We start from the raw sequence: 27,978 nt of genomic DNA, 5'->3' as shown, positions 1-27,978 counted from the left end.
TAGAAATGTAATGTCAATTTGGAGTTGGCTTCATCCTTTTCCTTCAGTCTCTCAGCCAGATTTCAGCTGAAAGGCAGACGGCAATCTGGGTGTCTTCAGGTGGAGGGACTTTGACGCAGAGGATTAGTTACACAGGCAGTAGAAGAGCTGAGAAGTCAAATATGCACTTGGAGATATATCACCTCTAAGGCTGCGGAGATGGGGGCGGGGTGATGGTCTTCCCAAGGGCCGGAGGCTGAAGCCATGGGTGAGGGCTGCCCAGCAGGAGCTAGAGCCCCAGGGGAGGAAGAGCCGCCTCTGGAGACAGCGCGGGAAGCAGGGGGAGGGAGAGATACCTGGCCTCTGGCTCTCCCGCCTTCTGGCGCCTCCAGTTGGCCAGTCCCCAAGCAGCAGGGGCAGGGCCGCCTGGGAAATGTAGTTCTCCGTGAGCAGAGCGGGGGGGGGGGAGTGGATCTGCGAGCATTAGGACAGTTTACGGCGCACACCAGGGCTACACCCGAGTTGGGGTTGGGGCCACATGATACCAAGAGGTGGAGGATTCCATCTCCCACCCACCCATGCATGCATATGCTGAGATTTCCACCATTCTGTCCAGTTCTTATTATTTACATATAGGCTTTAAAAATCCACAAGCCACAGTCTAACAGTTTTTTCCCATCATTTTGGAGACAAGGCTTAAAGTTACATGACATCATTGTAAAATACGAGACCAAAGGATTGTATCGGTTTCAGGTGTAACATTACGATTTGATATTTGTCTATGTTGCAAAACGATCACTGCCGTAAGTCTAGTTAACATCCATCACTGTACCTATAGTTACAGAATTATTTTTCTTGTGATGAGAACTTTTAAGATCTACTCTCTTAGCAACTTGCAAGGTATAATTAACAAAAGGACTAAGGATTACTTGTTTAGTCGTATGAGTTCATATTGACTCTTGGTTATGCCAGTGTAGTGCAGAAACCTCTGCCGGGTGGCTCAAAGCTTTGTTTTCTGGACTCCCCTGTTAGCCATAAGTTCTCTAGGGTCTCACCTCTCTGGAACTTTCCAGAAAGCAGAGCCAAAGCCCTTCTCTCCGGAATTCACCAGTGTCTATGCACGTGTGAGCCTGTCTGTCAACCTCCGATGAAGCACTGTTTTTCTGCGGGTGAGGAGGGACGTTCTAGTCTCAGGTCGTTCTCACAAGTAGTTCATCGGTGTAGGGCTTGTGCACCAAAGCCCGGGAGGGTCCTTTTTTCTGCCCTTCACCCTGTGCACCCTCCCTGAGGCAATGAGTGCAAAATGGACCTGCCATCTGGTTGGGACGTGGGGGAGGAGTGGAGGAGAAATAGAAGGAGAGACAGAAAGAAATATTAATACCTCAAAAATATGAACCTTGTAACGCTGTGGTTTTCTATGTGTGTTTCAACGTAGGCATATCTGCTGGCTCTATTTGGAAAGTCAGTGCTGTACTGGACGAAGCAATAACATATCCTTATGCCAGGACATATGAGTATGTTGAGTGCGTGCGTGTGTTTTTGAGGCTTGTCTGTTTCTCCGCTTTAGCTGGTTCACAGATCTTACTAATGTTCAGCTCGCAGGTCCAACCCCATCCGTCGCCTGAGTTAATTTTTTCTCTCCACCGTCCACCTAACTCCACAGATTTCAGCCTTAAAAACCAATCTCTCTCTTATTTTTAGTTTACACTTTTTCTCACCATCCATTTAACTCTACTCTTCCTCAGTCTTCAAAGCCCACCTCCTAGAGGACATTGGACAAATGGGTGACACTCACCCTACCGGCATGGTTTCCCTCCGGGAGAGTTAGTTGATGTATCTGGTTCACAGTTTGGTGAAAATGTGGTGAGAATTGTATCTCCTCTAGTCTCTCCAAAGGCAGAATCTAGTTTCCTGACAGCCTCAGGGTGGATCTTCCATCCATAAGCATTGGTTGAATTCCATTTGGCAAACGTGAATCCGGCTTCTACCGCCTGTGGAGTGTGGGCATGGAAGAGACATTCAGAGTCCAACTGAGAAAGTGAGAGTTACACAAAATAACTCAGAACAGAGCAAAGCCGATTATAGTCTATATGCAGAAGAATAATAATCGTGCCTATATAATAATAATGCATACATTATATGCAGAATAATAATAATGACAGTACATCTGTTACATGCAGAATAATGATAGCTAACCATCAGTGATGGAGAGACCAGAGGTGAGGGTGGGCTGGAGCCACGGGGAAATGTTCTGCATAAGGGACTTCACTGTCCTGTCATTTATGCCATCCCACTGTGTGCCAGAGACTGTGTTAGACCCTGGGGCGTATCAGCAGATGGAGATGAGTTCTCTAACCTCGTGGATCTCACAGATTAGCAGGGGGAGGGAAGACATAGAATAAATAAACATATAAATAAACAAGATAATCTCTGGAGGGGATACATGCTGTGAAGGGCCAGCCATGTGAAGATGCAGGGACCAGCATTTCAGGCAGTGGAATGGCATATGCTAAGACATGGGGGTGGGGATGATCTTGACGTGACAGTGGAGCTGACCAGAGGCCAGCATGGCTAAGGCGTAGTGAAGGGATTAGGCAGAGAAGCGGCCCCATCACAGAGGAACCCATCAGCTGCAGCGAAGATTTTGAATGTTGTTCTAAGTGCAGTGGCAGTCATTGAGTGCTGGAAGCAGAAGCCAGTGTATTAGTCAGGGTTCTCCAGAAACAGAACCAGTCGCATATACAGAGAGAGACATGGAGATACAAGAGGAGCTTTATTCTAGGAATCGGCTCGTGCAATGATGGAGGCCGAGAAATCCCACGATCTGCCTGCCAGCTGCAGGCTGGAGAACCGGGAAAGCTGGTGGTGTAAACTCAGTCCGAGTTCAGAGGCCTGAGAATTCAGGGGCTGATGCCGTAAGTCCCAGTCTGACCCCCAAAGCATGAGATTCAGGAGGCTGATGTCCTAGGGCAGGAGAAATAGATGTCCTGGCTCAAGCAGAGAGCGGGAATCCCTCCTTCCCTCTGCCTCTCATTCCGTTCGGGTCCTAGGCAGATGGGATGGTGTCCTCTCACACGGGGGTGGGGCGGGGACCACCTGCTGTCCTCAGTTCCCCAATTCAAATGCTAGTCTCTTCCAGAAGCGCCCTCCCAGCCACACCCAGAGGTCATGCTTTCCCAGCTCTCCGGGCATCCTTCAGCCCAGGTGAGTTGACAGAGAATTAGCCATCACAGATGGCCGTGTTTGGGAGAGAGCACCCTGGCCTCTCTTGGGGACCTGTCAGGTAGCAGGACCGATGGCAGGAAGACCAACTCCAAGTCTGCTTATGGTCCGGCCGAGGGGTGATAGCGGCCGGTCGGGCAGTGACGGCAGTGGACACGGAGAAAGGAGCCAATCCAGGAAGGGTTTTGGTGCAAATGCAAGATTTTCTAAAGCCTTGGACGCCGAGCAAAGGAGGGAAGGGGGCAAGAGTGACTCCTGGCTTTGGGCTGTAGGAACTGAGTGGCTGGTGGGGTCCTTGCTGGGACGGGGCAGCTGGGGACACAGGTGGCTGGAGAAAGAAGGTCAAAGTCTATTTTGGACAGGCCGAGTCTGAGCTTCCTCCTGTCTGACCTTCCACCTCCACGTGGAGGTGAGGGGTGGACAGTTGGATATGAGTGTAGAGAGAAACATTTCATTTGGCAGCGTGAGTTTGTAAACAGCAGTTAAACTGTGATGTGGGATAAGATCCCGTAAAGAAAGAATGTCAACAGAGCAGCGGCCACTCCAGTGTTCAGAGATCAGACAGGAGTGGAGAGGAAGAGGGGACACCGGGCCAGCGTGGAGATCCCCGGGCCAGGAGCGGAGGGTGTTTCATGACCCTCCGCCATGTTACATGTTACATGCTGCTGAGACATGGGGTCCCTGGGCAGAGAAGTGACCGCTGGCTTGGACAGCAGGGAGCCCCTTGGTCATCTTGGCAGGAGGCTGCCGGCTGAGTGGTGGTAGGGGAGCCAAGGTGAAGAAGCTTTGAAGGGCGAGTGGGGTGTGAGGTCGTGGAGACAGTGAGTAGAGACACCCCGTAAGCAGTGTGTTGAGAAAAGAAGCAGATACATGGGCAGCTGCTGGAGGGGAACATGGCTTTGAAGGGACAGGTAGGATGTGGGAAGATGCAAAAGAAACTAAAAAAGTTCCCAGCTAATCTTGTCCCCCGAGCTGCGACGCCCATCATAATTAACCTCAAACACCATGTCCCTCTGAGACAGGCTGAGACCTGGACCCTTTGCTGCAGTGCCTGCGCCTGGACAAATGTCTCCTCAAGCAATAAAATACAAAGAAGCTATAAGGGACTAAAAATAACTGTTTGCATCTGCAGTTGGGGCAAATTATGGATAAAAAGATACAAAAAGACCCCCCCCCAAAAAATCCAACTGCTGCTTCTGAAGAGCCTGGAGGAAAAACAGGGTGTCAGGAGCAAAGGCAGGGCACTGCGCAGGGCCCCTGCCCTCAACACCACCTAAGCGGTGCACATACCACCTAAGCTATCCTCTGCCCAGCCACCTGGACCCACGCCTACCCTCACCCCAGATAAGGAGCCGGCAAGGGAACCTGTTGTTCGTTTTTCGCTCCCCGCTGCTGCAGCAGAGGCCCCGCTAGAGCCTTGCGGGAATTTCTCGTCCGGCCTTCTATCAATTTCTGTTAATTAAGGAGCGCCAAGAACCCTGATCTATAACACCCCCGAGGGGCATAGAGTTTTACACACTTTCCTTTCCTGAAAACGACTTTATATTGACTTGGTCCCTCAGCCCGAGGACAGCTATTTCCATCCCAGCTGTTCCCATGCACCTGACCTACACACCCCCGTCTCCCTTTTGCCTCTAAGCAAGGAGCCCGCTAAGTGTCTGTGGCCCCTCTGTCCTTCAGTGACCCCGATGCCTGCGACAGCACACCTGGAGCAATTTTGTATTCAGTTCGTCTTTCTAATGAATCCTCGTAAGGAAGATGGTTTCCTTCTTTCCACTAATAACTTCCCTCAAAGCTAAATAAAGATTACACAGGCTGCGTTTGGCACTGACCACTTCCGGAATAAACAGAAGCGCAAAGATTAGCTGGAACGGCTGCCTAACTGTCCATCCCAGCCAGGTTCGCTCTTTGGGAGCCTGAAAAAGTGGATCTGCCCCTGGTAGAGTTTCACGGTGAAGATGGCCATGGAGGAGAAGTGGCCTGAGGCCAGCAAAGGGTCAGTGGTCGGGCGGACCCTGGCTCTGTGGTTTGCCGTTCTTGGGATGGCTTCCAGGCTCTGCTGCAGCACCCTGTGTGGCCTTAAGCAAGGCGCTCAGCTTCCCTGAGTCTGCGGCCTGTTGTAACGGTGAGCACAGCACACAGCTCTCAGCACTGGGTGAGACAGGGCCTGGTACTCAGTGAGTGCTTATGAATGGTAGCACATTTTGTTTAACTGCACCATCTTACCAATGCCATCATCCTAGTCACTCACTGCCTTGCTGGTAGAGTCCCTGGTCACCGAATACCTTCTACCCCGACCCCCCTGCCCCGTGCACCTTGACTTTTATACTGAAGTGGCATCACGTGATGCTGCGTTACGTGATGCTGAATTGCGTGATACTTCGTAACGTGATGCTCTGTTACACAGTGCCAGATTACATCATGCTCTACCACATGGTACTGTATCACAGGACACTTTATTACACGAAGCTGCATTACAGGGTCCTGCCTTACATGATACTGCATGAGGTCCATGGGAAGGGGTTTTCTTATATTCAGAGTGAAAGGTAATAGGCTTCATAGATGCCAGGTACTACCCTAAGTCATGTCATATTCAGAACCCCTTTTCGAAGCAGGTGTTCATTCCTAGTTAACTAATCAACATTGTTAACTACCCATCGAAAAGTTGATCCATATGCTAATAAACAGTTCATCCCGAAGAAGGAAATGAAGCCCAGAGAGGTTAAGTCACTAGCTAGAGGCAGCAGAGCTGGGATTTGAACCCAGGCAGTCTGGTTCTTGATCACCTCACCCTGCACTTTTATTGACCTGAGATACCGGAAACACACCTCCACCATCACTGTCCCTGCAAGCACCTGCTGGGGAATGTTCAGAAAATTCCCGGAGCTGGGCCGAGGCCAGTGTGGCTGGAACAGACTGGGTGGTCAGAGCTGAGTCCAAGGAGTCATGAGGGAAGATCACAACGGATGGCTTATTTACTGAGTGACCTGTCCAGGGCAGGGACCACAGCCTGAGACAGGAGCCTGTTTACATCCTAGGGAGGGGAAGCAGACAGTGGGCTAGTAAAGTGTGAAATATATTAGATGGTGAGAAGTGCTCTGGAGTGAAATAAAGCAGGGTGGAGAAAAGGATGCTGCAGGGGGGTTGGTTATAGTTTTAAATATGGCTTCACCGAGAAGGTGGTATTTGGGCAAAGCCTGGACTTTGAGAGAACAAGCGCTTCCAGTATTGGGGATGGGGGAAGAGTGTGACCGGCAGAGGGAACAGCATGTGCAAAGGCCCTGAGGTGGAAGTTTGCCTGGTCTTTGGAAAGAGTAGGAAAGCCCGGGTGTGTGTAGCAGAGCGGGAGAGGCGGGCAGAGTGCAGCCTCACTGCCACGGCAGCACTGCGGTCTTACTCTGTGTCATGAGGACCACTGAGGGGCTCTGAGCAGAGGAGGGGCACGACCCACCTTCTGGGTGCAAAGACCCCTCAGCCTGCGGCGGCCAGGGGTTGGCCTCAGGGTGGGCATCTGGCCAGTTTGGGCCAAAAAGACCAAAGGGGAAATCGTCAGGCACACTCTGGAAAGACGTTCCTCCTTGAAGTGATGGAGGATTAAAGGCTCCCTTTCCCTCCTGTGGGACATTGTCCGCACCAGAGAGCGGTGTCTGGAGCAGGGAACCTTCTGGAAGCTTCCTAGGAGCTCAGTGCAGCCTCCGTGCTCCACAGTCCTGTTAGCAGCCTGGCTCAGTGCCTCGGCTCGGTGGGAATGGGCGGCATCCAGGCGCCATGCTGTTCCCACGCCTGGACTCCACCCACAGCCCTTCCTCGGGGAGCGGGGCGGAGCTCCGTCACCAGCCTCTGGTCTCCGCTTCTTCCTGGGGAGGCTCCGGCCACTTCAGTGAATACTGCCAGCCTCTGCTACACCTGCAGCTCCGTAGCCCCCCGTCCCACGCCGTATTTTTCTCCTTAACACTTAGGACCACCTGACACACTCCACATTGTTTAATATACGTGGGTAGGGTCTGTCTCTCCCTCTCGAGTGTAAACTCCAAGAGACTTGGTTTTGTGTGTGTTTGTCTTCACTGCCGTCACCTTCAGAACCCAGGGTGGTGACTGACACATGACAAGTACTTGGTAATTGTTTGTTGAATGAATGAATGAGTGAGCGAGTGAATGAGTGAGTCTTCATTATAGTATTGGATTGGCATTTCATCACAGGATTAGGCTATGTGAAATAGCCAGTCTTATAGGTCAAAATGATTGCATATCAACTTTAGTGGTTCAGCCTAACGCTTCTTGTTGCAATTGACATTTCCTTGTTTATCTGCTTTGCTATGTCCTTTCTTACCCGCTCGCCCAATTAGAATGTCCATCCGTGGAGGCAGGACCCTGTTGTTCTTGATGCCCAGCGTCGTGGCACATGACAGGTACCCAGTAAATGTTGGTTGAATGAATAAATATACAGAAGTAAATGAATGAAGGAATGGAACAGAAATAACTCCTCTCTAGAGCGAGAAGCCTCACACACACGGTCCCATCGACCCTCTGACAACCCCATGAAAGTTGGTGGAGGATAAGTACTAATGAACTCTAGTGCCCTTAAGAAGAAACCCAATACCAGACAAAAGTAATATCCCTCTGAGTCGGTGAGAAGTGTTTGTGGAAGAATTTCCAAAGCTTCTTGGAAGCTCAGAGGATTCCTGACATGTTTAAAGGCTCTGGGCGTTCGTCTTAGTGTTCCTGAAAATGCCTGGTGCCTTGGGCCACCGGCCGGGGAATCAGGGTGGGCTGGTGGTCGGCAGGGGGGAGTCGAACCTGCCACAAGAGGTCATTAGAAATTGCTAGGCCCAAGTTGGTAATCAGAGCTCCGCAGGGCCGGGAGAGCTGTGTTCCAGACTGGCTCTTGGGAAGCTACGTAGCAATAAGCCCTCTCCTGTCCAGGAAGGCGAGGCGCAGTCAGACCAGGAAGGCTGGAGACTGGAGCAGACGCAAGAAGTTGCACGTGTGCTGTTTCTCCTCCCGCCCACATACAGACACAAACGGCCCATTCCAGTCCCAGCTCGGGGCAGGTTATAGTCACTGACAAACACACCCATTTCCACCTTTTCAGGGGATTTGGTTCATGTTTGAGGGGTTCTAACTTTCCAGGATCCTGGGTTCTGGTGAGAGTTTCCATAGCAACAGTGAAACCAGCACTCGTCCACCGAGGGGCTAAGAAATTGCAACTTCCCAGGGAAGTGAGACAGCAGAGGGGCTGCAAGGTTGTTTAGCCCCAAACTGGAGACAAAGCCAGAGCGTGATGTCGCCACGCATGTAACACGTGCAACACGGGCTGCAGGAAGACTTCACTTTTTAATGCAAAAAAAAAGTAGAACTTTGGGATGTGAACCTGCAAAGCTTCCCCATCTGTGGTTAAAAGTGTTGAGTGCCAAGATCTTTCCCGGAAGGAAAGAGCTTTTGGTGGCAGTGGGTGGGATGGACTTGGGAAAAATGGTGAAGAGAATAAATTTGCCTCTCTGCCCTTATCTCTCCGAGACCCCTTCCCCAGCCTGGGGGATAAAAATAAGTAAAAGAATTAAAACAAAATTTAGAAGTAATAATAATAAGTCATCAACAAATTCAACCTAAGGAAGAAGGTATGTTAGGGTCCCTTCCCCATTATATCAAGGTATCTCCTGTCTGTATAAAAGGGGTCATGCCCTCGGATGTCAGGTCACAGGAAGGTGAGACTGGGTCTGCAGGGACAGCGGCAAAAAGGAGGCGTGTGCTCGGGAAGGGAACAGCTCTGACTCAGCCTCTGCCAGCCCCTCCGGGTGGGACACATCGCTAAAACTTTTGGGAAAAGATCCAGATTTTTAAAATGTTGATTGCTAAGCCATCTTTGGCATAGATCTCGTTATAAAAAAGAAATAGGAAAGAAAGAAGAAGGGAGGGAGGGAGGGAGGGAAGGAGGAAGGGAGGGAGGAGGGGAGGGAGGGGAGGGAGGGGAGGGGAGAGGAGGAAGCTGAATCCAAATGTTGTGCATTCCCTGTGATTCTGCCTGTGTGAAAGTCTATCCCACCCACGCCTTTTTTCTACATGGTGTCATTTCTCATGTTTCCTCCCCACCAGGGTTCACAGGTGGTCGCTGTTAGGGCCGGGGAGGTCCCGGTGTCCTGGGATGCTTGCTGGTGGGTTCTCCTGGGGGATGACTTTGGGTGACAAGAAATCATCAGAGGTGGGGAGAAGATGCTCCGATCAGAGGAAGGGTCCAGCCCTGGGACTCCCTGCCTCGGTGGGACCTTTGCAGAGGGACAAATGAGGGGGCATTTGGACTTGCTGGGGCTGAGCACCCCGCTTCCCCAGGGCGAGCGGACAGGACCAAACCCTGAGATTCAGAGGCTCCACGGAGGCGTCCGATTTGAATCCCAAACGGCCACTCACCATGTGTGACAAACAAGGAAAACTTGGTGTGTCAGTTTTCCCATCTGTAGAATGGGGCTAGTTACAGTACCTCCCTCCTACGATTATTGTGGATGACATGAGTTAAATGGTAGTAAACAGCTTGGAACAGTACCCCTATGTAGGGAAAAGTCCATAGGTCTTGGCTGGTATTTGCAGAAGACCTGGGGGAAAAACACGGAGAGAAGGGAGGATTTTTTCCAAACAGGAAGAAGAGAGCTTCACCTCCACAGCACGGGAACCTGCAGCTCTGCTCACGTGCTCCTGGCATGTAAACTAGAAAATGTGAAAACAGGGGAGGGAGGCTTGTGGGTGTGAGGGTTTCCCCGGCTGGTCCCTGCTGCCCTCGGGAGAAGCCGGGGATGCAGGCGGTGAGTCAGAGTGGGGAGCCGGCCGTGGGGACCCAGGACGCAGCTCCCTGCCGGGCGCTGGGCTGACCTGACCTGCCCTCCCCCCAACGCAGCACATGCGAGAGGCCGCGGAACGGCGGCAGCAGCTGCAGTTGGAGCATGAACAAGCCCTGGCCGTCCTCAGCGCCAAGCAGCAGGAAATCGACCTCCTGCAGAAGGTGAGCCGGGCTGAGGCTGGCGGCTGGGAGGACGCGGGCGGCGGAGGGGGCCTGGGTGCGGGTGGCTGGCTGCTCTCCTGAGCCCTTGCTCGCAGGCTAGGGAGCGCCTGCCTCTCCTTCCTGGCGCGGAACGAGTCCCTGTGCTCTCTAGTTTCTCCTAGGTTGACTTGCGATTATGTTCTAGACTGCAAAAAAATCAAAGGAAAAGCTCTAACAGTCGATGCTGGCGAAATTGTAGGGAAAATGGCACGCCTGTGGATTATGGAAAAGGGTATGAATTGCTTCAGCTCTGGGGGCAAGCAACCTGACAGCGTCAATGAAAGCTAAAAACACAGGTCTATTTTGACCCTGCAACCTTCCATTCTGGGGATATGCCGAATATGCCCTGTAAGAGACACAGGAACCCGTTCACAATGATGGTTTGGTTTGGTCTGCAGTCCTGCAGTGTGGGCACAGGTAACGGGGTTAAATCGAATGCTCACCCCAGGGTGTGGTTGTGTGAATCGCGGGGCATCCATGCCACAGAGCAGCGCGACAGCCTTGGGAGGAATCATTTTGGTTTGCAGCTGCTCTCTTGGGGAGGTTTACATCACAGTCTGCTAAGTGAGCAAATCAAATTTTAGAGGAATATGTGCAGCGTGATCTCATGAACGAAGGACAAGAGGGAGAGAGAGAGAGAGAGGGAGAGAAAGAGAGAGACGGGGAGAGAGAGAGAGAGACGGGGAGAGAGAGAGAGAGACGGGGAGAGAAAGAGAGAGGGAGAGAAAGAGAGAGACGGGGAGAGAGAGAGAGAGAGACGGGGAGAGAGAGAGAGACGGGGGGAGAGAGAGAGAGACGGGGAGAGAAAGAGAGAGGGAGAGAAAGAGAGAGACGGGGAGAGAGAGAGAGACAGGGAGAGAAAGAGAGACAGGGAGAGAGAGAGAGACAGGGAGAGAAAGAGAGAGACAGGTAACACAGAAAGAAGAAAGAAAAGGAGAGAAATAAGGAGAGAGAAGAGGGGAGGAAGACGAAAGAACAGAAACCAGAGGGAGGGAGGCGGGGAGGGGATTGGGGCACTGAGCGGTTCAGAATGTGTATCCCCATGTCACTTGTGATGGTTTGGGGACCAGGAAAGTTCCTTCCTGCCCCATCCTTAGTCACAGGCCTCGGTCCTCTTGGCCCTCTCCAAATGCGTCTGAGGATTCCTCTTTCAGAGCCATGGGTCTTGGGTCCCTGTGTCTATCTCTCACTGCGTTTCTTTCCCAAAGCCCGGTGCCCCCCACCCGTGGGAGGGCAGCCGGCCTTTCCAGCCAGGGCACAGTGTGACCGTTGGCACAGGTGCTGGTCCCAGACGCCACCCGGCGCCAGATGGGATGCGCAGCAGACACCTCTTCCTCCAGTCGGTGGGTCCTTCCATCCCCCGACAGTCCCTCCAGGTCTTTGATCTCAAATAAAGGACACGATGGCTTACCCTGCCTGGGTGGTGACCCCTATCTGTCAGAGTGGTTTTTCTGCTCCCGAGTTTATTAGCGGAGCGTGTGGCATCGGGCAGGTAACTTCTGATGCTGTTTCTGTTATCATTTATGGAGACCTCGCGCTAAGGATAGATTTCATCGGGCCGGTGCGATGGACACAGTTGCAGTCCTTGTGACCTGTCATAGTGAGTTGGCTGGCCCGCTGAGCAGCAGTGTTTCATTAGATGCTATCCAGAAAGGATATTGCTGGGAGATGCAGACAGTGATGTTACTCTTATCTTCTCCTGTCACGTGTGAGGGACCTTTCTGTGCCTGGAGATACCTGCCTGGTATGCGCGCTCCTTCACTGCCTCCCCAGAAGCCATGCCCCCAGACTGGGAATTTCTAGGACAGACAATACTCCGACAGAAATACAAGTATTGTCCAGCAAGGGAGACAGGTCGAATTTTCTCAGCAGAGCATCATTTTCCACGAGCTTGGAGTTTTATTTACGAAGCACTTGATGCCGGGGACAGTGCACTAGAGCCAGGTCCGTCATTCAGCTCCCAGTGTCCCCTGAGCACCGTCCAGCTTCTTGTGCTTCATTTTCCCCCTGTGTTCATCCTTGTCTCTATTTTGGACACACGGATGCTTCATCAGTGGGGGAGCACAGGAAGAAAAACTAATGAAGGATGAATGTGTCAACTTCGTAATTTCTTAGAGCTCTGACTTTCTTTTTAAAAAAAGTGTTAGAAGAGAAAGGTTGAGACTTGAATGGAGCAAAGACCGATGAGTTCTCTCCAGCGTTTGCGCGTCCGTTTGATTTACAGCACGGATGGCCCTCGTGTTGCACCTGCTGCCCTGATCCCTCCTTCCTTCCCTCCTTCCTTCCCTCCTTCCTTCCTTCCTTCTTTCCTTCCTTCCCTCTTTCCTTCCTTCCTTCCTTCCTTCCTTCCCTCCTTCCTTCCTTCCTTCTTTCCTTCCTTCCTCCCTTCCTTCCTTCAGGGTAGGACAAGACCTCTGCCTTACAGAGTGAGAGTAAGTGAACAAGTACATGAAGAATTCAATAAGTTCAGATCAAGAAAATGCATGAAGGAAAACCCATGAATGAGAGAATGAATGAAGTGAGAGACTGATGAGGGCAACGGCTTTAGATGGGGTGAAGTTGGAATGTGTGGCTGACACCCGTTATGCAAGTGCTCACGTCGTATGGAAGGACAGTCTAGCCCTTGTCCCCCCACCTCAGTAAAAGTCACCAGAGCTCTCTGAGTTCCAATTTGATTCTCATGAGACCACAGTGTGAGATATCTCCAAGGGGCCGCCTATTCTCTCTGACTACAACTCCCATTATTTCTTTTTTTTTTGAATTGAAGTATAGTTGGTTTACATCGTTGTGTTAATTTCTGTTGCACAGCAAAGTGATTCAGTTACACACACGCACATTCTTTTTCTTAGTATTCTTTCCCACTATGGTTTATCATAGGATACTGGATATAGTTCTCTGTGCTCTACAGTAGGACCTTGTTGTTCACCCACGCCATAGATGAGCCTGCCTCTGCTAATCCCAGCCTCCCACTCCATCCCACCCCAACGCCCTCCCCCTTGGCAACCGCCAGTCTGTTCTGTAGGTCTGTGAGTCCATTTCTGTTGTGCAGATACGTTCATCTGTGTCGTATTTTAGATTCCACGTGTAAGTGATGTCCTACGGTGTTTGTCTTTCTCTGTCTGACTTGCTTCACTTAGTATGATCACCTCTAGTTGCATCCGTGCTGTTGAAAATCCCCATATTTCTTGAACCCACTCCCATGGGCCCCACCTTCATCTCCCCAGTGCCGTGGCTCTTGTTCAGTCACCCGGGACGTCCTGCTCAGTGGTTAGTGCCCTGCCCTCATCCTCTTTGATCCAGAGGCACAGTTTGAGGGGGTCCACCTCCCCACCCCCCAGGCTTCCAGGGCCCCACCCTCTTCCAGCTTTCCTCCTTCCCCACAGACGCCCTCTGAACATCCCCAAGAATCAGTCCGCAACCACGTCTCTTCTTGACCTACACTCGCTAGGTCCCCGTGGGTTTGAATGCCACCTGTGTGCCAGCCGCCAGATTCGGTTCTCCAAGTCACATTCTGCCTCTGAACCCCACTTCTTTTGTCCAGCTAGACATCCAGCTTGGACGATCTCAAGCGTCATGTCCCCAGTTGAATTCTGTTCCATCCTCCGCAACGCGTGCTCCGCACACGACCTGTCAGGCTCTGCAAAGGGCAGCATTTCCTTTTTGTACCGCTTTTCCTTTTCCCTGGAGTGAATTGCCTCCTTCTGTGTGTTTGCTCAGTCCTCTGTGTACCCATCACTCCCCTGTTCCTAAACCTTCCGCCAGAGCTGTAGAATTCCTCTCGACATGTCCTGCTCCAGGGGACGTTTTAATTCCATTTCCCCTGAGACGTCCTGCCTGGAGCCCGGCCTCTTCCTCCTGTGCAGGCTGGTGGCTCCGGAGGCCAAATGCAAGCTGGGCCTGGAAATGCCCTTCGCCGTCACCTTGGGAATTCCCTTCACGCCTTTCTGTACGTTGTTGGATCCGCTGCTTCCTGGATCCCATAATATATTTTTTTCTTGATATACAGGATGTGTCTAAGGAAGCTGTTTTCCCACGAAATGTAGGTGGATTTTTTGACATTTTACACTCCTTGGAGATCCCTTTGTGGTTTCAGCCTCACCTCTGGACCTGGCCACCCTAAGGAAGGTCTGGGCATTCAGCCAGCTGGAAGGTCAGGCGCCCGGAACCTTCCCCAGGGAGCCTCTCCCCCCGGAGGCTCAGCTCATCCCTCCGCTCAATACGGTGGTTGGCAGAAGCAGGTGAAGGAATGTGCAACTGGAAACACTTGTTCGGTTAAAGAATGAACGAATGATCAAACTGCCCGCGGCTGTTCTAATGGGAATCAGGGTAAGATAGGGCCATCAGCCACCCCTTATCTCTGGTAGCTGGTGGAGGCATAGCTTAAAAATTCAAAGTCCAAGCAGAGCGAGTCCCATCTACGAGGACTTCTCCACGGGACGCCTGCTCGTGGAGATCGGGGTGCCAGGGGCTGAGGCAAGCATCCTCACTTCCATTCATTCAGAAAGAGCGCCTGAGCATCCTGTGTCAGCCACATAGGGGCTAAGGCACAGCCGTGAGCGTGCGCGAGGCTGCGCACGTAGGCTGTGCACCATGGAGATAATACTAAAAGCTACGCCGTGAACATCTGCTCTAAGTGCAGCACGCTCTGGGCCCAGTACCTGGAATGCACGTGTCACCATCTTGAAGTCCCCGCCTGCCTCTGTCTCCTCCTGTCCTGTGTCACTCTCCACCCAGAATGCCTGGTCCCCAGATAACGGCAGAGCTGGCTTACTGCTGTCACTGAGGTCTCCACCTGGCCTCCCGCCAGCGCTGCTGCTCTCTGCCGCCTCAGCCCGTGTAGTGATGCCACTTGCTCTCTGATGTACCTATTTGCCTATTGCCTGCGCTCGCAGAACATTGCCTGCCACAGAGCAGGTACTCGACAAGTGATGCTTGGGAACTGAATGAATGGATGAATGAATGGATGAATTACTGTGGGAATGAATGAATGAATAAATGGAGATGCTCGGCAACTTTGGATGAATGAATGGATGAATTACTGGGGGAACGAATGAGTGAATAAATGGAGATGCTTGGGAACTTTGAATGAATGGATGAATTACTGGGGGAATGAATGAATGAATAAATGAAGATGCTTGGGAACTTTGAATGAATGAATGGATGAATTAGTGGGGGAATGAATGAATGAATAAATGGAGATGCTTAGCAACTTTGAATGAATGAATGAATGAATGGATGGATGAATTACTGGGGGAATGAATGAGTGAATAAATGGAAATGCTTGGGAACTTTGGATGAATGAATGGATGAACGAATGGGAGACCTAGTAAGATTCCATCCACTGATGTAGTTCATGGTCATATGAAATTACCAGGATAACTGACGGTTAAGTTCTAGGCAATCCTCTATGAATGTCTGTTGAATGCATGAGTGGCGGCAGCGGTCAGCCGTCACCCGGAACCTGTGGGATGCGGGTCCCCTTACATGCAGGACCTGGAGGCCTGACTCCGACCCCGATGTCTCTAGGGAAACGGCGACCGGAGTCCAGCTGCTTTAGCTGCTTTGGACTTCCAGTTGCTCGTGCGGGTTACATCTTTGTCTTATTACAATTAGCAGCTATAATAATCCAGATGTATGCGCAAAAGAGTTTTTCCACATTTAAAATTCGTCTGCAGATTTGATCAATGTGACTGTCCTTTCAAATTCCTCCCATGTGGGAAATGAAGGCTCCAGGTTTAAGGCCATTACTGACACGTGGGTTGCTAAAAGAAGCCAAACTCCCCCCACATCCCGTAAGAGCGCTTTGCCTCCATGGCAAGTCCTCCCCTTGGATGTGTTGGATTTAGTCGTTGTACGTGGATGGTGGGAGGGGGGATCGCAGGCTGACCCTCCGAGTTCATTCAGTTCTTGTTTTCTCCTATGACACATGCCTGGAATATTGGTTCATGGCTTCCTCAGCTCTATGGAACTCAAGGACCTGAGTTGAGGGTCTGTATAGCCCTCAGTCTGGAGTCCATGAATCGTGTTCACTTTTCTGTGGAGCTGAGATTAACAGCACCCACAAATGACCGTCCCCCTGCTCATACCAACCAGCATGCACACTCCCAACCCCATCACCAAGGTGCTTGGGTCCTTATTATTCTGAGTGTTACGTGTCCAGTCTGTCTGAGCCGCATGTCCAGAGCTTTGGCAGCGGGAAAGCTACATCCCCTCTACACAGCTATGCCTCCCCTGAAACAAATGTGCTCGCTGCGGTGTCAACCCACCCCCTGGACATTTGGTCCCCTGGATGACGGGCCCCTTCTTCTGACAGCAGGACTGCGGGCCTCCCTAGGAGTCATGGTCCCTCTCAAATTCACCGTGTTCCGTAGGAAACCGTGTCTGCGTGAAGATCTCAGCTTCCCCCGTGCGCTGGCAGTGGCCCCCGAAGTGAGCCTTGCTTAGGCTGTTGCTTAGATCCTGCAAGGATTCAGTGCTGCCAGTTTTAACTGTTAATTTTAACCATCTATTCTGATGCCCAAATGGCCAGCTTGCAAGTAGCCTACAAAAACGAACTCCTGACTCTCACTTGAAGCCAGAAACGAAGTTGTCACTGCCAGCTTGGCTCTGTCTTAACAGCCTGCGATGGCGTTTTTAGTTGTTTTTCATTCTGCCATTTGAAAACTATCTTTGACTCAAGTGGCTCAATGATGGTGTTATTTATATAATCCTTGTACGTTCTCTGGTTGTTTGTCTTTTTTTCCTGTTTCGTGATTTATTGTCCCTCTTGTTGTTTTTGCTTTGAAAGGAATAATTTTGAGCCTTTGAAGACGGAGCTGAATTCAAGAATGGTCTAGTTAATTTGCTGCGTTCTATTCACTCCCCCAGCTCTTAACAGCCTCATTGGAAATATGTGAGAATGAAATGCATATGAATGAACTCTATGGAAATCTCAGGCTACTTTTCGCTTTTAGTCTGTGCTGGAGAAGCCAAGCCCTTCCCTCTTTCCGACTCACGGAAGTTTTCAAGTGAGAAGCAGAAGCTGTTAAGATAGCGCTCACTGGCTTATTTATGGTGTGACCTCTTCTCCTCATTATTCTCCAGGCACCTGGAGAAAAGTATACCTCCAGAAATGAGAATTCTAACTGTGAATCTCAGTTTGAGACACGGACTCTCCCTTAGTGCTCAGTGTTTAGAGGCAGCTACCCTACAGCGCCAGGAGAACATCTCTAAACGTTTGTGAGACCTGGGAGACCAGTCTGATGGGAGGCATCAAGGCGGTGATGTGGGGACAGGCCTTCCTCCTCCGTCTTATGACACCCGCACCCTCTCACTAAATTTTGGTGTCTCCAACTTTAAAACGTGGGGTGCCGTGCCTTCAGCCATTGACGGTTGTGCTCCTTAGGACTCCTGGTTTCAAGTGACAAAAAACACAAGAAGAGAATTTCGGTTGTACACGCAACTGAAAATCTAGCTTCAGGTGCGGTTGGGTCCAGGGCCCAGATCAAGCTGGCTTCAGGCATGGTTGAACCCAGCACCTCCCGAATCCCTTCAGACCTCCGTGGCTCTCCTGCCTCTGCTCTCCCTTGGCTTCATTTCTGGTCTCCACGTCAAGGCCCCTGGCTGCTCCAAGGTTGCCCCTCATGGTGGCAAGGTGGCTGCAGCTGCTCCAGACTCTCCTCCACTCGGCCTCAAGTTCCAAAGGCGAGGGGCCTCCCTTCCTCCCAGCGTTCCCAGGCAAAGTCTCTTTGTTGTAACTGGATCATGCACTCACCCCCTAACCCATCACTGTGAGTCTAGAACCTTGCTCATGTACTCAGTGCATCCCCAGCAAAGTCAGGACCTCTTCCCAGGACATAGTTCCAGGCAGGCAAACACAACAGATATTTACTGTCATCACAGTATTAGAACTTCAGGGTCCGTGAGGACAGGAAATAATAATGTTGCATCTCAGGTTTGTGTGAACTTACCGTGTGGCCTGGGCAGCAGCCGTCCTGAGAAATTTCTTTGGTGAAACTTGTACAATTTCTTATTCTGTGGAGCTGATGGCTTTGTGTCAGATAATTTGAAGAAGGCAGCCCCCCTGCTACAGCTGAGAGCCTGGGTGCTCAGGACCACCCGGGCAGCTCCTTCTCAGGACCTGGTGGGATTTCAGCAGACCTTCGTTTATCTAGGGGTCAAGTTCGCATGATTGTGTTTTATTTCTCAAGCAGTTAAGGACATTTGAGAAAATTATGGTGCTCCCTGAGGCTTTGGGAAGAATTAGCCTGCCGTCTGGGTTCAGCCTCCGACCGTGTGTGTGGCCCCTTCTCAAGAATAGAACCCGGCTCCTCCCCTCCTGCACCAGCTGCATCCCACCTGCCTCCCTGTTCTCTGCCACATCAGGGGCGCTTTCCAGTTTTTACAAAGAGCATCAAACCCGAATCCATTCCTCTTGCCCAAAGGGAGAGACAAATGAGAACTGCTTTAGACCCTTAGAATTTAGGGGTTTATTAGAGGAATAAAAAGCAATGACCCACACTCCCGGATAATTTAGACATTAATCTTTAATTCTCTTTTTCTCCCTTTAAACGTTCACTCTTCTGTTTTTTTATCATCAAAAAAGGCTCAGGTTGAAGCTAAGAAAGAACACGAAGGCGCAGTGCAGCTGCTAGAGGTAAGCGAACCGGCCATGACGGCTTTCTTCCTGGGGGTGGGCGAGGTCAGGGGATATTGCGTTAATGCCTCATGGAAGCAATAGCTAACCTTTACTGAGTACCCGCTGGGTACCGGTTACTCAAGCAGCCTATATGATAGGCGCCATTGTGGTTCCCATTTTACACGTGAGGAAGTGAGGCACAGAGAAGTTAAGCAATTTTCCTGTGGCCACACAGCCAGCATCAGAACTGTGGGTCTCAGAGGTGGTCTGCTCTCCTCTGCTGGCTCCTCCTGGATGGAAAGCAAGGAGGGTGAGCCCGCTCACTTGGGGGGCATGATTTCCTCGAGGAGAAAGGTCGGGGGATGGGCCATTCCTATGGGTGACAGATGAATGGGGGAGTTGTAAGTGACAGCACTAAGCCCAAGGAAGCACTTGGCATCTGAGGGGGGCGTTGGCAGGAATCACAGCAGTGAACACGATCAAGGTGCTGCCACGGGCACCGTCCCCATGAGCACAGCGGGAGCGACCCTCCCCAGCTGCCCAGAGGCCTTTCTCACTGGCCCTGATGGTGGGGGCTTGGCCGGAAGTGGGGGGCATGTCTGGACCACTCTTCTGTCCCTGGCTGATGGCCTGCTGCCAGCATCCTTGGGAGCAGGGGGAACTCCTGGGATCACCCCGGGGCTTTTGCCGTCTGCGTTCCTCATGCATATGATAAATGGACGTAAGGAGTGTCCCTGCCGAAGACAGAGGTCACCCAGTTCCTGACTCCTCACTACAGACACGGCAGCGGGCTGTGTCTGCACAGCTGGGGTGGCCCCACGAGGCCTCCTCTCCTAGTTCCGTCCCATCAGGAAAGGCCAAAAGGGCCTTTCCGCCGGGCTGCCACCGCCGCACATGGGAAGCACCTGTCCTCTTAAAGATGACCTTGTCTCTCGTCCCCAGGGGACCAGCGGCCACTTAAAACAGAATATATTCATCTCTTGCGTTGCCTTTTAAAATCTATTCCTCCCCAAGGAAAAGGTTTCATCATTACGGTCATAGGTATTAAAATTGATTTTTTGAAAGCGTCCATTAGCTAATGAATATCTGGAGAGCTGAGAGTAATAAATTGCAGAGTGGGAAATATATAACCCAGGAGACTGGGAACAGGCCTCCAAAGGGCCGTACATCTCCCTGAAAAATCACTTCATTCCCCCGCCAGCATCACTCACCGCACTTTGATTTACATAGTCTCCTGGCTGGAAGTGCAGTTTCTCTTTTCCCATCACCCCAAGCCCATAGATCTGATCGTCCGTGTTGTTTTTATCCGCCTTCTGAGCTGCCGCTCTGTGACAGCCCCGCAGAGGTCATGTCCCCCGGCGCTGGCGGCCGTGCGTGCCCCGGCACGTGGGGATGGGCGTAACGTGCTTCGGTTGGAAAAACGGAAAAGGCAGTGCAGATGCACTGAGAATCTGTGTCTTCTTTTATTCACAACATCTTCCTGTCGTTGTGTCTCGCTTTGCTTTTCACCCAGAACACGCTGGAGAGCATGCAGGTATTTTAGGGAATGATGTCTGCCCCTCCCCCTCCCCGTGTGCTTGGTTTGCTTCCCCGTTCGTGGACCAGCCGCGCACCCCTGGGCCCGCTCCATCCGCCCCTTCTTCCGAAAATGGGCAGCTTTCTGATGCGGTCGGTCGTGGGTGCCTGGGGCTCCCTGGGGCCAGGGCAGCCGAGGAGCTGCCCCTGGGGGCTCCACCCCAGGGAGATGCTTTATTCTGGGCATTGAGGCCCAGGGCTCTGTCCTCTGAAGTGATGAGCGGGGCCAGCAAAGCCGGCTTCCATTCTCAGGCTGGAAGAACGTTCTGTGAATTCAGATGACCTCGGGGAGGAGAATTGTCGGGATGATTCTACCCTTGGGTCAGCCACGTGCTTTCGAGCCCGGCCAAGAGCCCAGAATTTGGTGGGTCCGTCATCGGAATTCAAGCCTTGCACCTGAGCGGTCCCATTCCCATTCTGTGTCGAGTGAGGGCAGCGACCCTCCCAGCAGCTGGGGACCCTTGCTTGTTCTCACAGGCGTCCGCCTGGGGAAGAAGAGAAATGAGCTGTCCCTCCAAACAGGGTTTTGAGCCTTTTCCAAAACTCTGAGTTTGGCCGTGAATTTGTAGAACCAACGACTTTTCTCACTCTTGGGTGGTTTCCAAAGCGGGGTTCTGGGACCCGCAGTATCGGCATCACTGGGGAGCTTGTCAGACCCACTGAGTCAGAAACCCGGAGTGGGGGACCGAAATCTGAGTTTTAACCAGCCCTCCGGGTACTTCGAGAAGCGTTGTTTGGAGAGTGCCAGGCTGGTTACAGGAAGAACTATATCTGAAGGGGTAAGCCCCCTGGGAATCTTGGCCAATCCTGGTTCAGCACCTTAGTAACCAGAATTGTTGACCAAGAATAACCCGAGTGCGACCCCGCCCGCCGATCCTCCGAGCATCCCTAGGGGGCAGTGTAGTCTTCGTTTGGAAGTTCTCGTTCTCTGTGCCTCCTACTTGGCAGGCTGGTGACTTCCTTTAGTCAGATATTCTACCGAGCAGAACAACCCATCTCCTTGCGCAGCTAGAGAGAATGCAGTGACGGAGAAGGGCTGCCCCGGAAGACGTGTTAGGTGAACCCCTCAAAACACCTACACGCGCACATCCGGTTCTGTGGACGTTTCTCAGTGCTGTTTGCTGATGAACGATTGGCCAGGATGTTTGGAGATGGGGGGGGTGGGGTGTCTTTATTCCTGGTCAGGACACCCAAGGACCGATCCGGGCTGGCTTGGGGGCTGAGCAAAGACAGGGGTCAGGAGTCAACTGAAAATAGAACAGAGCTTTTCAGAATCCGGAATCAGAATCCAGGTTTGCTGTTTGTTTGCAGACCTAACAGCCTAAGAGCAGGTACTAGCTACATAGCTTCCTTGGCACTTTATGAGGGAGTGAGTTTAAGACAAAGAAGCAAAAGAAAATAGTTATAACAACAGCAACGATGCCAACAGCAATGTTTATTGAACCCTTCTCTGAGCCGGGCACTGTTCTAAGGGTGCATCTGCGGGTTACCTAGGAGATAACGGACGTATTGTCCCTCTCAGTCTCCATGACAACCAGGGGAACCGAGGCAGGAGAAATGACTTCCGCAAAGCCTCGGAGCTAGTCAGGAGCAGAATCAGGAGCGAAAGCCCCAGGAGTTTGGCGTCAGAATCCAAACCCTCCACCACTGCACGGCAGCATCTTCTGATCTCGGAATCCTGACCTCCCTGCGAGGTGGGGTCAGGTCTCCTGCCAGCAAACCCGTACCAAAAGGTGGATCAGCTCCCGCAGCAGCCAGGCTTGGAAACGCTGGCCGAGCAGCCCAGCTGCCCTTCCCCAGCAGCAGCAGAGACAGGAACGCACGCCACGCGGCCACAAGTGACAAGAGTGATGGAATTTCATCCTTTTAATACCACCCAGGGAGGTTGGTATCAACCTCCTCATTTCGCTGATCAAAAACCAAGGCACAGAGACGCTGAGCCACCTGCCGAGGACACACAGCTTCTAAGAGCAGAGCCTAGGCCCTGAGGGTCCACGGGTAACACCATCGCAAGTCACTGAGAAAAGAGTGTGCAGAGAAGAGATGGCCCGTGACTGTGGGGCCCGTGAACCCTAAATCCTGTTGGGTAGGAGGCAGTGAGTTCTGGGGTCCGTTGCCAGGGGACTTTCACCCATGGTGAGCTGCTTCCCGCCAGTGTGTCAGTGCTGAGTGCTTCGCATGTGCATCTCGCATGCTTTGTGGCTGATTCTCCAGGGCTCCTTCCTAGGTATTTATGGCCTCACTCCCAGCACTTGTTGCCGTCCTCCTGGACCAAGGCATCCACCTGCGGGCGATGCCAGGACGAGCCTGAACAGGCTCCATTCATCCCTGAGTCTCATTCGAAAGGAGACAGGGCTCATCTGGAGGCAAGGGTCCAGCATCTGAGTTGCACGGTGACTCTCCTTGTCCCCAGGCTCCTTTTGCTTTCATGGGTCCCTTCTTCCATAAAAACATAAAAATTATATTTTACATCTGCTTAGGTGCAAAGACGAATATAATCCAGGTTGGATTCATTATTGTTATATTCAGTTTTCCTCTGAGTTTAAAGGAAATTAAAATGAAACCATTTCTGTGGGTCCCTAAACAAGGCCTCAGGTACCCTCTGCTGCCTGGCTTGTGTTAAGATGCTCAGTGACCGTCTGGCAAGGGAGCATGCTTGTGAGTAAATGAATATGTTTGGTCCCATCAAACAGATGAACTTGGTCTCTGGTGCATGTGTTAGGGTAGGCCAGGGTGTGCTGCAGTAACAAACACCGAAGTCTCACACTCAATGCACAAAGGTTCATTTCTTGCCAGTGCAGATATAGGAACACTCCACGAAGCTCCACTCCACATGGTGACTCAGGGATCCAGGCTCCCTGCATCTTGAGGCTGTGTCATCCGGAGCGTACGGCTTCCTGGTCACCACGGCAGGGAGACCTCTTCCATGTCTCAGCTACAGAAGGCACGGGTGTCACCTCTGCTTACAGGCCGCTGGCCAGAGCTAGTGACCCAGCCCCGCCTCACTGCAGGGGAGGCTGGGAAGTGCAGTCTCCCTGGGTGGGGGCCTGGTGGCATGGCTCTGCCACGTCTGAATTCTCGAATCTTCACAGAGCAATGCAGTTTTGATACTAAAGTGGACAGACAGAATATTAGCTAAGTCGAGAATCTGAGACGTGCACAGATAGAGAAGTTTATACTTAATGCTCTGCCTTTAAATCTCTTAAGAATTCTCTGTCCTCCGGGAATTGTGGGGATAGGGTCTCTGCCTCCCTAGGGTAGACTTGGCTACCCTGCGCCCATGAGTCTTAGCTGGAGGACGAGGTTGTTAGGGACAAAGGAACTGGGGCAGGTGTCTGGGGGTTCAGCCACCCAGGACTACCTCTGCCCCAGCTTTATCTCCCTAACGCTCCCCTTCCAACCGCCGTTGGGAGGACAGAAGCTACAGCCGACGGGAAGCCCCAGGGTTGAGTCTCATCCGTGAAGGGCGTTTATCTGCGCACAGGGCGCCTCTGCGACTAGTGCTCATCTACACAGAAACAGAAGACGCAAACGACCCAGACCCACCAGCAGCAGAACTCACTGTGCTTTGGTTGGACAATTCGATAAAGGCATTAATCGTGTGAACCAAAGCAAACGTTTACGACACTTGTGTTTTAATAGTGCTGACTCCACACACATTAAAGGATGCGAAACATTAAGTAAAAAGTCACCTTCACCCAAGTCTCCCCTTGGTTATTACTTTGTTACATTTTAGTATCAAGATGGCATTGTCCTGTAAAGATTCAGAGCAATTATTTGTCAAAATCCTGGAATTCAGAGCCGGTTCAGATGAACTGATGGGGTTTTTCTGTGTACATTACAGTTGCAGGCAAGAGCTGGGCGCGGGTGTGGGTATTAACCTGGCAGTGAAGGTTAATTCTTAACTGGGAACCACCGTGAAAGAGTATGGAGGGAGACTCCGTGTCTCCCGCTGATGATAAAAAGTGGGGAGATTCTAATCTACCTGGATGGGCTGAAATGCACCATCACCTTTGCTGAAAGCAGAAGTTCGGCCGTCTGAGAGGCAAGGGTGATTGGCTCACTAGTTAGCCATCCCTCTGGCGCTGTCCTTTGCCCGCAGAGGACAAAAGATCTTAGCTTCTGCTCATGGGGCCCCTACCATGCCCGCCAGAGTCTGGACTTACAATTTTCCAGAGTTCTGGAAGGAAGCTTCTCTCCCATTTTATAGATGAAGAAACTGAGGCCCAGTGAGCTTATGTGACTTTCGTCCACGCCCTCTGAGTGAGTGAGAGAGTGGGGGCGGGGGTCTGGGATCTAGACACAGCCCAGAGCCTGGAGTCAGAGAGGATTGGGTGTGTCCTGCCACTTACTGGGTGTGTGACCTTGGTCTTTAGTCCATCTGGCCTGGTCTTCCTCAGCCATGCAACGGGCTCACACCAACTTACCCCAGGGAGTCTCTCTGGCCATCAGCACTCGTGCGTAGAGAGCCCCTGGCAGGCCCTGGCACACAGTAGGTACTCACTAAGCAATAAATAGCACCACAAATCTTGTTTACCCCTGAAGACACCGCACAGAACAACTTACTCCAAATCCCTCCTGCACTGCCTAGGACTCCCCTGGCTTGGCTGTGCTAGCGTGAGTGTTCACAGCATCCCTGGACCCTCAAAATTGTCCTGGCTTGGACACTAATTACAGGGCACAGTACTCATCTGCTCCCCTTTATGAAGCCTGGAAGTCAGATGAAACATACAGGGCTTCCCTGGTGGCGCAGTGGTTGAGAGTCCATCTGCCGATGCAGGGGACACGGGTTCGTGCCCCGGTCCGGGAGGATCCCACGTGCCGCGGAGCAGCTGGGCCTGTGAGCCATGGCCGCTGAGCCTGCGCGTCCGGAGCCTGTGCTCCGCAACGGGAGAGGCCACAGCAGTGAGAGGCCGGCGCACCACAAAACAAAAACAAAAGGAGATGAAACATACAGAGTGGAGGACCTTGGGAATGCTGGCAGGTGCATCTTTGAACGTGTTTTCTTCGTCTTTATAAATGCCCGCAGCCACATCTGCAAGTCTCTGCTGTTGATTCCAGTCGGGGTTTACTTGCCGGGTGACGGTGCCGTCTGTCCCCGCTGCGGTCAGAATGCAGCCGCCCTCCGCTCTCGATGCTCAGGTGGCGGGTCAGGGTGAGGAGAAGCGGGGCCGGGACAAACCGGGATGGCGACACTCAAGCAGATTGGTTAATTCAAGCGGGCGTGGTTCTGCCCCACCGGTGTCGCCACCCAGCCAGGAGCTGATGGTGCCCTGAATCCTGAAATCAATCCTGGCACCCCAGTAAGACGGCCGGACCCAGCAGTGGGCTTGCTGTTTGCTTTCTGCATCACTTGGAAGCAGTTCCTTCTGGTAGCAGCTTGGGGACCATCGGAGGCACTTAGCCCCAGCGGCCGGGCTCAGCATCAGAGACCCAGCCGCCGCCAGCTGCAGCCAGGCCCGGAGAGGGTGTCCGTGGAGGCTCTGGAAGGGACACCTGCTTCCTTCCTGGAAGGGGGCAACAGCAGGGAAGCTTGGTGAACTTTCCAGAGGGAGCGCTCACCTGTGGGATGTTCTTCCGGTTTAACGGGTCCCTACGCCTCATCTCCTAGTTGTTCAGACCGTTTCCCCCCTGAAATTAGTGAGAAGAGGCATCTGGAAGCTGCCTGACTTTGGGGAATCGTCCTCCTGCTGTCTTGAAGCCGTGTCCTCGGATACCCAGAGGAGAAACAAAGCAAGGAATTGATAAGAGAGGGGCAAAGAATTAGGTGTGATCACGCAGGACTCTTAGAATCTTTGGGTAGAAATGCCAGGTGGGAGAGGCTTAGCCCTGCACCTTCGCTCCCGGGTCACAATGGAAGCAAGTCTCAAGCCCAGTTGTCGCACGTGTGCAGACGTGTATTATGAAACGCTTGTTGACGAGAAGGCACATCCCTCTTCCCTGCCCCTTAGGAGCTTCCTCCACCAGCCCCCTGGTCCCCAAGATCCTGGGGGTTTGCCTCGCTCCTCCTCTCATGGGCATCTCCCACCACCTCCGGGGATGTTCAATTTAAAGATGGTTTGACGTCAGCTCCGATCCACCTGCTTCCAGGACCCTCCCCTCATCACTCACGTCAGAGCCGGCCCCCTTTCTACAGGCACGTCCTGTGCCAGCTGCCGGGGAGAACCGCCTGCCACAGTCCCCATCAGTGAAGGGGACCCTGAACAAAGAAACGTTCCCTGGAAGGAGGCGCTCCAAGAGCTGGGGTCCTGGCGGGCCGACAGTGGTGCCCAGGAGATGGAGTTCACCGTAGCACCTAAAACGTGCAGCGGTTCAGCACCCCTGCGTGAGCCCCGACCTTTCTCTCTGCTTTGGTCTGAGACCCACAGGGCCTGCTGGGAGCACACAGCCTGCCCTCCTTCCTCTCTGTGCCGCCCGCGCCTGGCCCCAGTAAATCAAGAGCTCCCGCCAGGGGCCTGTTTCCAGGCGCCTCGGATGCCCGACCTCCACGTGGGCTCCTGAGACCTCGGCCGCTCTAACGCTCAAGGCTCCTGATCTGATGTTCCCACAACGCCAGCTTTTCATGTACCGCCTTTGAGATTTTCTCCATGATTATTTAGTATTTTCTTTAAATCCATTCACTTTCTAGAACTCTCTATTTTGAAATAATTTGGAGACTCCCGAGAAGTTACGAAAGCATAGATGGTCGCTGTGTACCTTCACCCACCTCCTCAAGGACAGCGTCGTAGGTGACCAGAGTACATTGTTGAAACCAGGAAGCTGACGCAGGCACAGTTATCAGTAACCAAACCACAGAGACTCACTCTTTGCCCTTCCTTTGGCGCTTAGTTCTGTGGAATCTGATGGTACATATAGATTCATGAACCGCAACCGGGAATACAGATGGCTCCACCCCCAAAGACACGCCCTCATCTTAATTCCTAGTACTCGGACCTTCCCCCCAACCCCAGACCCTGACAACCATTTTTCAGCTCTCCACTGCTTTAGTCTCGTCATTTCACGAATGTTACATCAATGAAAAATCTATCTGCTTTTTGGGTTGGTTCACTTTTCACACACCGCGTGACATGAAGGACCTGATTACCAGTTGTCTTTTTCTTGTGCACATTACAATGAGGATGTGGCCATCTAAGTGGCATTTGTGTTCTTCCACGTTCACCTGACACCCTCCCACACACGCCACCAGGGCACCTGGCGGCACACCTGGATGAACGGGTGAGCTCAGGGCTCTTCTGATGCCCTTCCTGCCTGAGGCTGGGTTGTTGGCGACTGTTCCCTGCCTGAGGACCTGTCGCTCAGCCCTGGAGCAAACATTTCGTCTTCAGGGCTGAGCAGGGAGAGCCAGAACCCTCGGCCTTGAGGCATCTGATGCCGCCATCCTGGGGTCACCGCTGCTCCTGGGCGGGTGCCGCGTCTCCCCAATGGGGGGTGCCCGGGCGGGAGGCGGATCTCGCCACGTCCCCACCTGTGCCCAGGGGCGCCCGGCGTCACTTCTGTGCCTTCCTCGGTGGTGACAGCAATCGTAGCCAAGCTCATTCAGCCTTTTAAGAGAAGA

At 52.3% G+C, this 27,978-nt stretch overlaps 1 protein-coding gene across 20 annotated transcripts in view; it reads left to right on the top strand.

The window, feature by feature from the left end:
* RIMBP2 (RIMS binding protein 2) overlaps positions 1-27,978 on the top strand; it is a 281,741-nt gene that overhangs the window by 176,982 nt on the left and 76,781 nt on the right. For all 20 annotated transcript variants that reach the window (XM_060311102.1, XM_060311104.1, XM_060311106.1 and 17 more), the window contains 2 exons: positions 10,088-10,192; positions 18,816-18,866. In XM_060311102.1, coding sequence (XP_060167085.1) covers positions 10,088-10,192; positions 18,816-18,866 — 156 coding nt within the window. The remainder of the gene's footprint in view (positions 1-10,087; positions 10,193-18,815; positions 18,867-27,978) is intronic.

The sequence above is a fragment of the Globicephala melas genome, chromosome 13, assembly GCF_963455315.2.
Source record: "Globicephala melas chromosome 13, mGloMel1.2, whole genome shotgun sequence".
Classification (NCBI taxonomy): Eukaryota; Metazoa; Chordata; class Mammalia; order Artiodactyla; family Delphinidae; genus Globicephala; species Globicephala melas.
The sequence above is the reverse complement of the archived record's forward strand: the minus strand, read 5'-3'. Positions and strand labels throughout refer to the sequence as shown.